The sequence below is a fragment of the Schistocerca americana genome, chromosome 5 (assembly GCF_021461395.2).
Source record: "Schistocerca americana isolate TAMUIC-IGC-003095 chromosome 5, iqSchAmer2.1, whole genome shotgun sequence".
In the NCBI taxonomy this organism is placed as follows: domain Eukaryota; kingdom Metazoa; phylum Arthropoda; class Insecta; order Orthoptera; family Acrididae; genus Schistocerca; species Schistocerca americana.
Window position 1 is genome coordinate 517572225 of NC_060123.1, and position 12442 is coordinate 517584666.

The following is a 12442-nucleotide window of genomic DNA, read 5'->3' on the forward strand; positions in this document are numbered from 1 at the left end:
TAATACGAGGCTAGCTTGTGGCTGAATGAGCACAACAATTAGTGTGTTGGAAGTGACATCAGGATGATGTAACTTAGCAGGAAATTTTAAGAAAAGAGGAGAAGAAATTCAATTTAATGAGCTATTGGCGTTTCAGCGTATTTTGTCACAGAAAGGGTTGTGCCATTGGTGAGGCCATAGTAACATTTGAGAGGACTGGTGGATGTAGTTTATCGGTAGGACGAAAAGAGCACTCTTGTTTTTGGCGACTTAGAAAATATTACGCAGATAAGTCACTGACAGGAGACAATGGAAAGAGTTGGCGTCTGCGCTCAGAAGTCGCGAAATCGTCTGGGGCCCAATGTTCTTTTTGTCAACTGTCCAATATCGTAGCGCTGAACCTCAGTCCAGAGAGCTGCCATGTCTCCACTCTGCTCCCATCACATGGAAGACTATGGTAAGCATCGCTTACAGCTCCAGAGTATTAGGCATAGTAGGGCAAGTGAGAGTTTTTTTTTTCTTCGAGTCATCAATCTTCTGACTGATTTGATGCGGCCTGTCACGAATTCCTCTCCTGTACTAACCTCTTCATCTCAGAGTAGCACTTGTAACCTACGTCCTCTATTATTTGATGGATGTATTCCAATCTCTGTCTTCCTATACAATTTTTGGCCTCTACAGCTCCCTCTAGTACCATGGAAGTCATTCTCTGATGTTGTAACAGATGTCCTATCATTTTTCGTATCGTGCATAAGATTTCCGACTAAACAATGGTTTTTTTAGTTTTTGTCCTACTTTCACATTAAAATCCCTTATCATCATCATCATCATCAACATGTTGTGGGATTTACTGTCACTTATTAGCTTCTGTAACTCTCTGTACAGGTCTTCCACCTCACTATAAAGTGGGCATATGTATTCTCAATTACCAAGGAAAAGGACGGAAAAATGGGCGATCTTTCATTCCGGAGATGGAGCGCACGATCCAATGGAAAGTGGGAAGATTTCGCCAGAAAACATGCAGTAGCAAAGAATACAGATTAGTGTAGCTGAAGACTGTATTCGTCGAGGTGGACTTTATTCGCTAGTATACATACAGGCCGAGTAAAATAATTATTGACTGGCAGGATGCAGTGTTGGGAGCCGGTCTTGTATGTGACCAACCAGCCAAAATTAGATAAGGTTTTGCAGGTATCTACGAAACCCAACTTGACTCGTTGAAACGTCCATCACAATTTTTTTTATTAAGTATAGTATGTCTGCGCATGTGTGTCAATGTACACATTGGATGCTATAATTTGATTTTTTCTCACATGAAGTTAACAGGTTTGCCGGTAACTATGAAATATTTCTTGTTTAGGGTTGCATTATCTTGAGGTTTTCCTATATCGTCGTTACAGAAAGACAGCTTTAATAAAATAATTAAGTAATAGACACCACCCAATTGATTTGGCACATGGATCACTAAAACGACGGAACAAACCACTTACAGAATTCCAGTATGGATAAAATACTGGCCATAACAATAAATATACTCACGGCATCACATTCATCGACTTTGCAAATTCACAACCAGTCAGTTACACCACTTGTCTACGCTACATAAAGCCGTACGTCAACAAATAGTACAGAAGTACTTAAATATTGTCAGTGCTGTGTTCTACACGTGATTGCATACTTATGACATAAAATATCTCGATATTGTTACGCCACCGGGCAAAGCTGACATCCGGTGGTAGTAATAGGTTTAACTGCTCCTAACGCTCCATACTGGAATCTGTTCCTGGTCCAAGAATATAATTAGAATGAATAAAGGCAGCAGCATGAATTTGTTTTAAAGCTCAGATACTTTATGCAGAAGATCAAGCGTAAATTATAATATGTGAAATAAAACAACATTCGGATCGACAAAAACTTCTGTCGAAAAATTTGTAGAAGGTTGTTTCCTACATGTCTGTATTTCGTGATGTAGTATACGAAATGATTCTCGTAGCTCCCACAAGGACTGTATTTCTCCTCGTAAATAATTGTGTTTTTGGTTCTATGGATTAGGAGAAACTGTCTGGACCCTGCATGTTGATTAAGTTGGACAGAACAAGATCATTTAACTGTGCCTGGTCTGAAGTCCCTTTGTAGCACTTATTTTTATTCTGAGCTTCTTCTTTCGAAATACACTCATGTTTATCAATTCATGCAAAACAAATCATTGTGAACATTATTAACAGGTGTTTCACTGCCCACATCCCGCATGACACTGAGTGTCAAATGAACTATAGTGATTGATACACTTCAACAATCTTCCATTTAACAGCAAATTCAGTCACAGAGTTCAACATTCTCCAGTTCAGGCACGAGGGAGATTGCTTTGAGCTATATGCATATCTTGGTTCCAGTCCATTTCGAACACTATATTGTCTTGACATATGATGAAGTAGGGTAATATAGCCATTTCTCAGTCTGTGAGTTTATAAAGCATAATGCCTGTCCTGTGTTTGTTGTTAGTGTCCTGATAATTTTTGCTGAGAGATATGTACATAAGTGAATTTATTAAGTTAACAATGAAGTAAACGTTAAAAATATTCTTAAAAACATGTGCACGTTTATGTTGGTGAGGTCCATATTCTTGTACTGTGTTTGTGAGTGCATCATTCGCTTCGGTGGTTATTATGAAGCTTTGTGGTCCTCTTTGGTCTTAATATTCCTACTGCATAATATAACTCAATGTTAGGACAGCATATGCAAGCATCTTTTCCTTCTTTTGGTAACAAGTTTATCATGTATTTGACTGTCTTATTAAGTTACTGCAGCAAGTGTAACTAAGATATTATAAGGAAAATTTTAAATATTCACAGTACTTTAATCATTTATGTACATCTATAACAATTACAGTAAGTTCTTCATATTTTACATGTACAAATAAACAAATGCAAGGTCATTATTATGCAAATATATACTATTTATGTTGCAACAATTCCAAACAAAACTTTATAATCTTTAAGATAACACTACAGATACACAATTTGTTTTTTCCGGTTTCTACTTCATTTTGGTGATTAAGTAGGGATTAAGTAGTATGACACAGCAGAAAGCCAACGATCATAATGCCATGTCTGTAGTCCGTCTGTATAAATGTTAAACACACCTTATGTAAGGGTGGCTACACGCCACTAAATTATTTTGATCTCTGTAGTTTATCGGTCTGGTGCTACATAATGTGCTCTATCAAAGAACACCTACGAAATATAACCTCACGAAAGTTTTCTGATATCTCGAGGAGCTCAACCTAATGTTTCTGTCCAGCAGTAACTTTAATCATATACGAAATGAGCACAGGAATATAATGTGTCATTAATACTATGAAATCTTCATGTATCATTCTGGGATGTAACTTTCCAAAGCATAAGAGAAACAAAAAGATGTGGCATCGACCGGTCAAGCGGTAACATCTTACGATGTACTTTCACTTATTTATTTTTTTATTTATTTATTTATCAGTAAATTTAGAACCTCAAAATCACTTTATAGCTTGACATAACATCTTCATTCAATCCTGCAGTTTAAAAAGATATTCGGAAAGCTGTCATAGTAGGAGTTTAGTTATCTACATGAAAGTATCATCAACTATGTGTACATGGTACGTTTACATATCAGTAGCATTCATCCCCGTGATTAGAAACTTCACGAAATTTCATTTTTCGTTGTTTCTTGTTTAAAATAACCACAAATTGGAATTAGTGGCATTGCAAAGCAAATAGCTTGTGTTTATAACGAGTCGTCAATTTTCAGTGAGATGTTTTTGAAACTTAATATATATTTCAATAGTTCTTTTAATCGTTTCAATTTTTTTACATTCCTGTACCATTTGTAGCACAATTTCATAGCGGACAATCCTTGTTGCAGGAATAGTGTATTTCTTCATCCACAAACTCATTCTCACAATAATCTACTGGATAACACCAAAAAACGTGAGAAAACTTCTTATTTAGTCCCAGTGTCCTCCCAACAGAAGTTCCTGACCATATCTTTTGCATAACTTCAGATTGCAGCTTCGTTTTAGACACTTCCCGCAAAAATCTGATCCACTTTAATATATCTTGTGTAGCTCCAAGACTTGAGCTCAATGAGTATTTTAGCAACTTAATTTGAAGGGAAACATTCTGTAGCGTCATCTACGAACATTATATGTCATGTAACACGATAACAAATGTAATGGCCACTAGATTCGCCATATGCTGCCTAAGACTTATGGTTTCTGAAGATGGCCACTGTGTAACCGCAACTGGCCGTAATTAAAAACCTGTTCTCTGATTGTGTCTAGAAGAAACAAGAAGGAGGAGTATAAGACATCGCTGTATCAGAACATTTTTGACCTTCCAGTCTGCATATTAGTCACAAACTATTCAATAATCAGTCGACCGAACGATATGAGGTTATGAGCGCTTACTCTCTGAATAGGCCACGCTTGCATGTAAAGCAAACAAAACACGCAGACTGGCTGTAGATTGCTCCAATAAAGCTAACAAAATGTCCATTGAGGCTTAATCGTCCATCAATTAGGTCAGTGGATGAGCTCTGTATAGCGTAAGGCGCACCTCAAACACGTCTCCCTTTCAAGGCTATGTAACCAACTAATCCAGGCGATAATAAGCTACATCCCTTGACAACGTGAGGTCATTTATAGAGGGGGTGGTGGGGAAGCCCTATTGCATACAGGATGCGTGCCAGCCATCGACAGAATAGCAGACTTATAGAGCAGAACGAGTCATGGATTAAAATATTGAGAGACGAATGGTTCAACGAAGTAAACGTCCCTGTTCGTACAACTTCAACTGTTACAAGGATTCAATATTGTATCTGAATTATATGCAAACGCACGCTGCGGTGATGGACATCAGGCAGATCACACTGACAGTTAACGTGTACCAATTATAAAAGCATGTTAGATTTCGAATTCATTACATCTTACGAGCAGATCAATAAATTGTTCCTATTATTCAGGTACCTAATGAATTAGCAAATATGGCGTAGAAACATAAATTCTCCTCTTACAGGCAGATGTCCGTATTCTGACTGTCACATGCATTATTGCTCAGGAGAATTTAACCCAGTTTTGTTGCTCCATTAGGGATTGTTAATAGTGACGCTTTTCTCTGAGAGTGACCTTTACATTCGTGCACGATGACTTGGCATTTATTGTATCAACAAACACGTATTTACCATTAGTATTATCTGGATTCAGAGTAACCGTGTCCGATCACAGGTATTCAAGTGCTACAGGCAGCCTATGTCACGTAAATAGATCGGGAATACTTGTAACGCCTCTCTAACAGTAAGTAGTTCCCACATTTTAGGAAACCATTAATAAACAGCAACTATGAATATTTGCGTCTAAAGAAGGATGAAACTGCAGTCAATAATTGTAGCAGAATGAAAACTCACAAGCCGTTCTGAGATTTCTAAGTAGATGATGGGTATATAACCCACTCAGTCGATTCATTATGTCACACGATGCTCGATAGACTACAGATTATTTTCGATAAGTAGTAATGAAATAAAATTCGTACCGATACCGGGACTTGAATCGAGGTCTCTTCCTTGCTAAGCGGATGTGGTGTTCACTACACCACCTTAGCACAAAATACTCTAGTCCATTGCCATCCTTAACACAAACTTCAAACCGAGCGAGGTGGCGCAGTGGTTAGCACACTGGACTCGCATTCGGGAGGACGACGGTTCAATCCCGTCTCCGGCCATCCTGATTTAGGTTTTCCGTGATTTCCCTAAATCGTTTAAGGCAAATGCCGTGATGGTTCCTTTGAAAGGGCACGGCCGATTTCCTTCCCAGTCCTTCCCTAACCCGAGCTTGCGCTCTGTCTCTAATGACCTCGTTGTCGACGGGACGTTAAACACTAACCACCACCACCACCACAAACTTCCATTCATGCCTCAGGCCAGCTTGATCTTTTCCCTTCTTAAATTGTGCAGCTGAATCAGTCAAAATACCATGGTAGGGTAGTGGATAGCATATGTGTTTAGTAAGCAGCAGACCTGTGTTCAAGTCCCAGCCTTGCCACGAATTTTAATTCAGTACCTCTGCTTCTGTTCTTACCGAAGATAAAGTTGAGACTCAGTATGTTTCCTTGAAAATGTAATTACATCAGATCAACTACAGATTATGTTTCTGTATCATCGACGATAAAAACTAGAGACATACCCCATCAAAACATTAAGATTTATGTATCTCCGAGGTCATATATGAGTTTTGGGCATGACATCGGTTTCTCCAAGTTAGCAAATCGGGAAGAGATGTAAATTCTCTCAAGCCACGCAAGAGATGGAATGATCAGGTCACTGAGATTATACTTGTCAATATTTCCTCTTCTATTAAATTTTTCCAGCGGCCTGTTACAATGAGATTAGCCTTATATTGATGTTTTCCTCGGGATAGTCCGAGTTCAGTCACAGAATTCTTTGCAATGTATTCATTTACATCTTAGTTTTTAGTACAAGATTGTTAGCAGTAAATAAAGTTAAGAAATCTGCACTCTGGAGTACAATGAAACTTGCTTGTTTTCGTGTATAAGCATGAAAGTGCACAAGGCACTCTGCGAATTACATTTAGATATTGCATTCAGCCGAGATCTATTTCTTCGGCATAGATCCGGTAACATGTTCCTCTCACTAAGTTTCTAATTCGATGCACAGTTTGTTGCTCAGTCCATACGCGAGTGTAACCTTGTAGAGCTGGGCTGGATCGTCGAGTGATCTCCCTCTACTTCCAGCAGAAGGTGCGCACGCTGTCGAGACTACTCAGCAGGCCGTCCTACGACTTGGCGGGAACCGGCGGGGTGGAGGCGGCGCCCGGCGGTGCCGGCGGGGGCGGCGAAGACGCGGAGGCGGCTGCGGCGGCGACGGCGGCGAGGCGCTGCTGCAGCGCCACCTGGTGCTCCTTGGCGCGCATGCGCAGTGCTTCGATACTGTGTTTGCGGGACTCCGGTGACGCGCACGGCTGCGGGGAGGCTGCGCGCTCCGGAGCCGGTGGAGGCGGCGGGGGCGACGGCCGCTCCTGCGGCTGTGGGGGCGGCTGCTGGTGCTGGTGCTGCTGCGCGGCGTGCGGCAGCGGGGGCGGCAGCGGGAATGCGGCGGCCAGCGGCAGACCGCCTCCGGCCAGCATGTACTGCGACAGAAGCGCCTGCAGCGGCGGCGGTGGGTGGCCGGCCTTGCCGCCGGGCCCCCATGGCAGACCCAGCCCGAACATCGGGGTGAAGCCCAGCGCCGCCCCCGGCCAGAAAGGATCCGGAGGCAGAGGCGGCAGACCCAGCGGCGACGGCACGAAGTCAGCCAGACCTGTGACACACAACATCATCCCCATCAACGAAAGGCCCTCGAATAGCATTTGCAGTCTATGAACTGTCCTAGCCAGAAGTGAAATACGTCGATGTTATATTTCGATCTGTGGTGTGAGTACTGTAAGACCTTCGGTACACATCCTATCAGATTATTTGACTTGTCGCTCTAACGAAGTAGGCGAGTGTCAGCAATATGTCTCGTGGTCTTATCGTGGCGTGTTTATCTTCTGCCTTTAGGTCAGACGATAGAAACGCCACTTGCACGCTTAGAGTAGCAGATTGGCGGTGACCAACATTAAACAGAACTTGATTAATTTTCACACACATTTATTAAAATAATAAAAAGCGTAGACATCACGTAACTTGATTCTGGAAGCTGTTTACAATTGACAATCTGAAGTTCCTTTGGTCTTGGTACGTTAATCTTATTCTCACATATCTCTGATACTTGACAAAGTGTCTATACATTTATCTTCATGGCTATGTACAGGAATATGGTAATCTTATTAGGCGCAGGCTGAAACTTGACTGTAGACTGGTAGACGGGTACAGATGAATGCAGACTGGTACAGATAAATGCAGACTGACTAATCGGAGGTCTGTACACTCGCTATAATACCTCACGCGTTCAGGTATCACTGCGCGAGTGTGATCTGTGAGGAGAAAAGGTTCTACGTTAGCAGCAATCTCACTGGCTCCGTTACATATTAATATACGGATCGGTGGAAGCAGAATTTTGTCCGTCTCTAAGGCAGTGCCATCTCGTAGTGTGGAGACGGACGAGCGCTGCGCCTGCGCTGTTGTGCTTAGTGGGGCGTGCTCTAGTGGGAAAATTGTGTACGCGCTGTCTACACGGAACTATGTACACAACACGATCTTATAGCTGCAACATAAGTAATGAGGAAGGCACACCACCACCACCACCACTACACTTCTTTTGCTGTTGCGGTACCCCTCGCTCCCTTTGCGTCTTCTCCAACCTGGGTTAATCTTATCTGGAGACGTAAACATTCTCCACTCATTCTTTCGACATGGTTGTTCCAGTTTCTTACATTTTTTGTATTTTTTGAGAGTGAATCGAAGAAATACGGAAGTAATGAAAAGTGATAGCAATGAGAACAATGAGAAACTTAACACCAAGCTTGGTGGTCATGAAGTAGATGAAGTAAAGGAATTCTTCTACCTAAGAAGCAAATAACCCATGACGAACGGAGCAAATAGGACACAAAAAGTAGACTAGCACTGGCAAAAAGGGTATTCCTGGTCTATTAGTATCAACCATAGGCCTTAATTTCAGGAAGAAATTTCTGAGATTGTAGGCTTGAAGCACAGCACTGTATGGTAGTGAAATAAAGACAGTGGGAGAATCGGAACACAAGAGAATCGAGGCATTTGAAGCGTGATGTTACAAAAGAATGTTGAAGATTTGGTGGACTGATAAGGAAAGAAATGAGGAAATACTCCGGAGAATCTGCAAGGAATAGGCCAAGTGGAAAACACTGACGAGGAGAAGGGCAGGATGATATGGCATCGTTAAGACATCAGGGAATAACTTCCCTGGTACTAGAGGGAGCTGTAGAGGGTAAAAACTGTAGAGGAAGACAGAGACTGGAATACACCCTGCAAACAACTGAGGACGTAGGTTGCAAGTGCTACCCTGGTTCAAATGGCTCCGAGCACTATGCGACCTAACTTCTGAGGTCACCAGTCGCCTAGAAGTTAGAACCAATTAAACCTAAGTAACCTAAGGACATCACACACATCCATGCCCGAGGCAGGATTCGAACCTGCGACCGTAGCGGTCGCGCGGTTCCAGACTGTAGCGCCTAGAACCGCACGGCCACACCGGCCGGCTGCTACCCTGAGTGAAGAGGTTGGCACAGGAGATGAATTGGTGGCGGGTTGCATCAAACCAGTCAGAAGCCTGATGACTTTGAAAAAAAAATTGAAGATATAAAATGCGAGATAGGGCAATCAAAAGTGGCCCGGATGAGAGGATACGATTGGGCGTTAATGTACGCATATAACACACCTCGTGACGTCCACACGATGTTGACGCCCACTATGTGATCCAAGCCGGTTCCTTGGAGCGCATCTACACCATCTTCATACCTGACAGAGTTGTTGGCAAAGGTCAGTCTGGTTGCGGCCATAGTCAGACGCGCAAGTCACCTGATCCGTCAGTGTGCGCTTACTTTGTGTGGGGAGCCCTGACGTCTAAGGTGTGTTGCTGTAAACCTCTGAGTCTTCAAGAACTGAAGCAGAACATTTCGGATGAGTCTGCTGCAATTCCAGCAGCTCAGCTCGCTCTGCCTTCAGAAACTTGTTGACCAGGGCCCACAAGTGGTTACTTTCAACATCTGCCATAATCAGCTTAATACTGTATTTCCTTTCCTCTGCTTGTTTCCTTGTACCCTGGTACTCTGCTCTCCGGACTACTTCTATTTGCTCCAATCAGTACTTCCCTGACATCGAAATTTCTAAATTTGTCAGTTCAGGTGCGTCCCTTGCTCTTCTCATTTCTATTGCTTGTATGCGACTCCCTATGCATTTATTTAGAATCCACGATTCACTTTCATAAACGAGCATTGGGACTACCGTTGTTTTTTTCCTCGTCTTATTTTTCAGACACCGTTTTCTTGTTTCGCGTATTCTCAGAAACTTCGCTAATTTCTTCGCTTTGTCCTCGTCACATGTGACGTCTCAATCTAAATAGCTAAAATGTTTCTCCTTTATCATTAATCATAATTTTTGCCTGTACACGGTGTTATCCGTTAAAGGTAATAAATGCCTGCACGATTGGTCGATAGCGCAGCAGACGTCTGATCTGTCATTCACTATAGCCAAGGTGACTTCAGTGCGGGCTACTTCAGATGACACACTCTCAGGATCTGAGATGACGTGGACCTTGTGAATCACGGTGCGGTGAGAGTTGGCTTCTCCAACGTAATTTCAACTTCCTCTTCACCAACCCATCAAGTAAAGGAAGGCAGCCACAATTTTCAAACTCCATCGCGAAATGATTATCCTGGTGGATTTAATTCAGGCGTTCTCAAACCCGTTTAAATGCTCTGTACCACGAGGCATGCAGGTTTCAATGATGCCGACTCAAAGACACGCTCGATGAAGTTTTCCAGAAACAATTTGGCAATATTTGGTGATAACGACCTTGCCATTGCAACTCTGTCGGTCATTTCATTGTACTGGTCATTTAAAAAAAGTAAATGGAAATCAACACAAGTCAAAATAGGTTCGTTAAACCAACACCAAACCTAACCTCAATTTACCGTAACGAATCGGACGAACACGGGTGAAGATAGAGACCAAATCAAATCTTACAAACTTATCAGGATCATACAAATGCAGTCTCTCTGATCGACCGAAGAAATCCGCCGAACTCTGAATGTGATGCTCACACCGACCTAGTTGTGGGCTCAACAGAGTAGCAAGTGCTACAGTGGTGTAGGAAAAGCAGGATCACGTTCAAAAGATGCATTGTTTACAATCTGATTCAGAGTATCGCAGGATCGGAGCTGACGCAACAAAAGTGTGTGGAGAAATACTAACAACCTCCTGAAGAAAAGCTGTTTCTTACAAGAGATTTATCAAGTTCCTTAATTCTTATTGTGGTGTCCCCCCCTCCCCCCCTTCCCTAGATTACATGGTCTCCCGAAGATCCACAAGGAAGATGCTCCTCTTAGACCGATTGTGACTACCGTAGCAAAATAGTGTACGCATGTAACCTAGAATATGTACTCTCTCTTCTGACAATGGTCCACTCTCGTTGAGGAATGTTCTTAGCAAAATGCGACATACGTAACTTACTTTTTGAACTGCTCTCGCACAATGAGGCCGGCCCATAGCCCATTCTCCGTCACAGCATCAAACAGGCCTCTGTGCTTAGCGTCTTCATCCGACGGGCGGGTCACTGTCAACAGTGTCACATGCCCTCGTTTCATTACAGTCTGTGGAAAGGAATTTCATCCAGGACACTGGGGCGAACTCTGGTGGTCAGGAACCTCCAGTCCACTTGCTGGTCAAATACCTGAGGTGAAAATTTCTTGCCGGCAGGGCTGGCCGAGCGGTTCTATCCGCTTCAGTCTGGAACCGAGCGCCCACTACGGTCGCAGGTTCGAATCCTGCCTCGGGCATGGATGTGTGTGATGTCCTTAGGTTAGTTAGGTTTAAGTAGTTCTAAGTTCTACGGGGACTGATGACCTCATAAGTTAGGTCCAATAGTGCTCAGAGCCATTTTTTTGGAAATTTCTTACACCGTCAATATTCGAACCCATTACTTTTGGGTAGTATTCCATCGCCCAGGTGTGGGCGAGAGACCTTGAAAGGTGGCTACACTGAGCCACAGCGCCAGAGATTGCGCCAAAGAGTATTATTCAGCCGCCTCCACTGGGAGTGCTTGCGGAGAACTCGTAGTAGTCAGTGCTTGGGGAGAACTCGTAGTAGTCAGTGCTTGTTGAGATGTGCTAGTGACAAGTGCTTGGGGAGAACTCGTAGTAGTCAGTGCTTGTTGAGATGTGCTAGTGAAAAGTGCTTGGGGAGAACTTGTAGTAGTCAGTGCTTGTTGAGATGTGCTAGTGAAGAGTGCTTGGCGAGAGGTCGTGGTGGAGAGTTCTTGTTGAGATGTGGTAGTAGAGAGTCGGTGTGGAGATACATTGTAATGATTAGAGTGATTTTCGTCAATACATGAAGGTAAAAGAAAAAAAAAATTTCCTTTTCTTTTTATTATATCAATGTCTTAAATAATTCGTCATTACAGGTTCAGTCAACAAAGCATCTGGCTTGTGTTCTTGTATTAGAGTGTAATTCTGCTTTCCTTATGCAATTATAGTATTTCTATTTTTTAATTACTTCAGTATAAATGATATTTAAAATTTCTTTCCTTGTTGAAGAAGAACCGTGCCAGATGTGTACGTTGAGTCACATTCCCACACACAGAACAATTACACTTGTGCTTTGGTTTCGTAGGTTTTATAGTTGCTGGGGACTTAATTAATTAATTGTGTTAACGAAAATTTTCATTTCATTCTTTGTTGTTGTTCTATGCAGTCAGATTGCGTAATAATACTAGTCAGGGCCAACCGTTTACGAGACACAGC

General features: G+C 42.5%; 1 protein-coding gene across 1 annotated transcript in view; it reads right to left on the reverse strand.

Moving 5' to 3' along the window:
* Positions 1–6802: 6802 nt before the first annotated feature.
* Positions 6803–12442, reverse strand: part of LOC124616480 (retinal homeobox protein Rx2-like) — a 162569-nt gene continuing 156929 nt past the window's right edge. The window contains exon 6 of the mRNA XM_047144790.1: positions 6803–7326. Within this exon, the coding sequence (XP_047000746.1) occupies positions 6803–7326 (524 nt within the window). The remainder of the gene's footprint in view (positions 7327–12442) is intronic.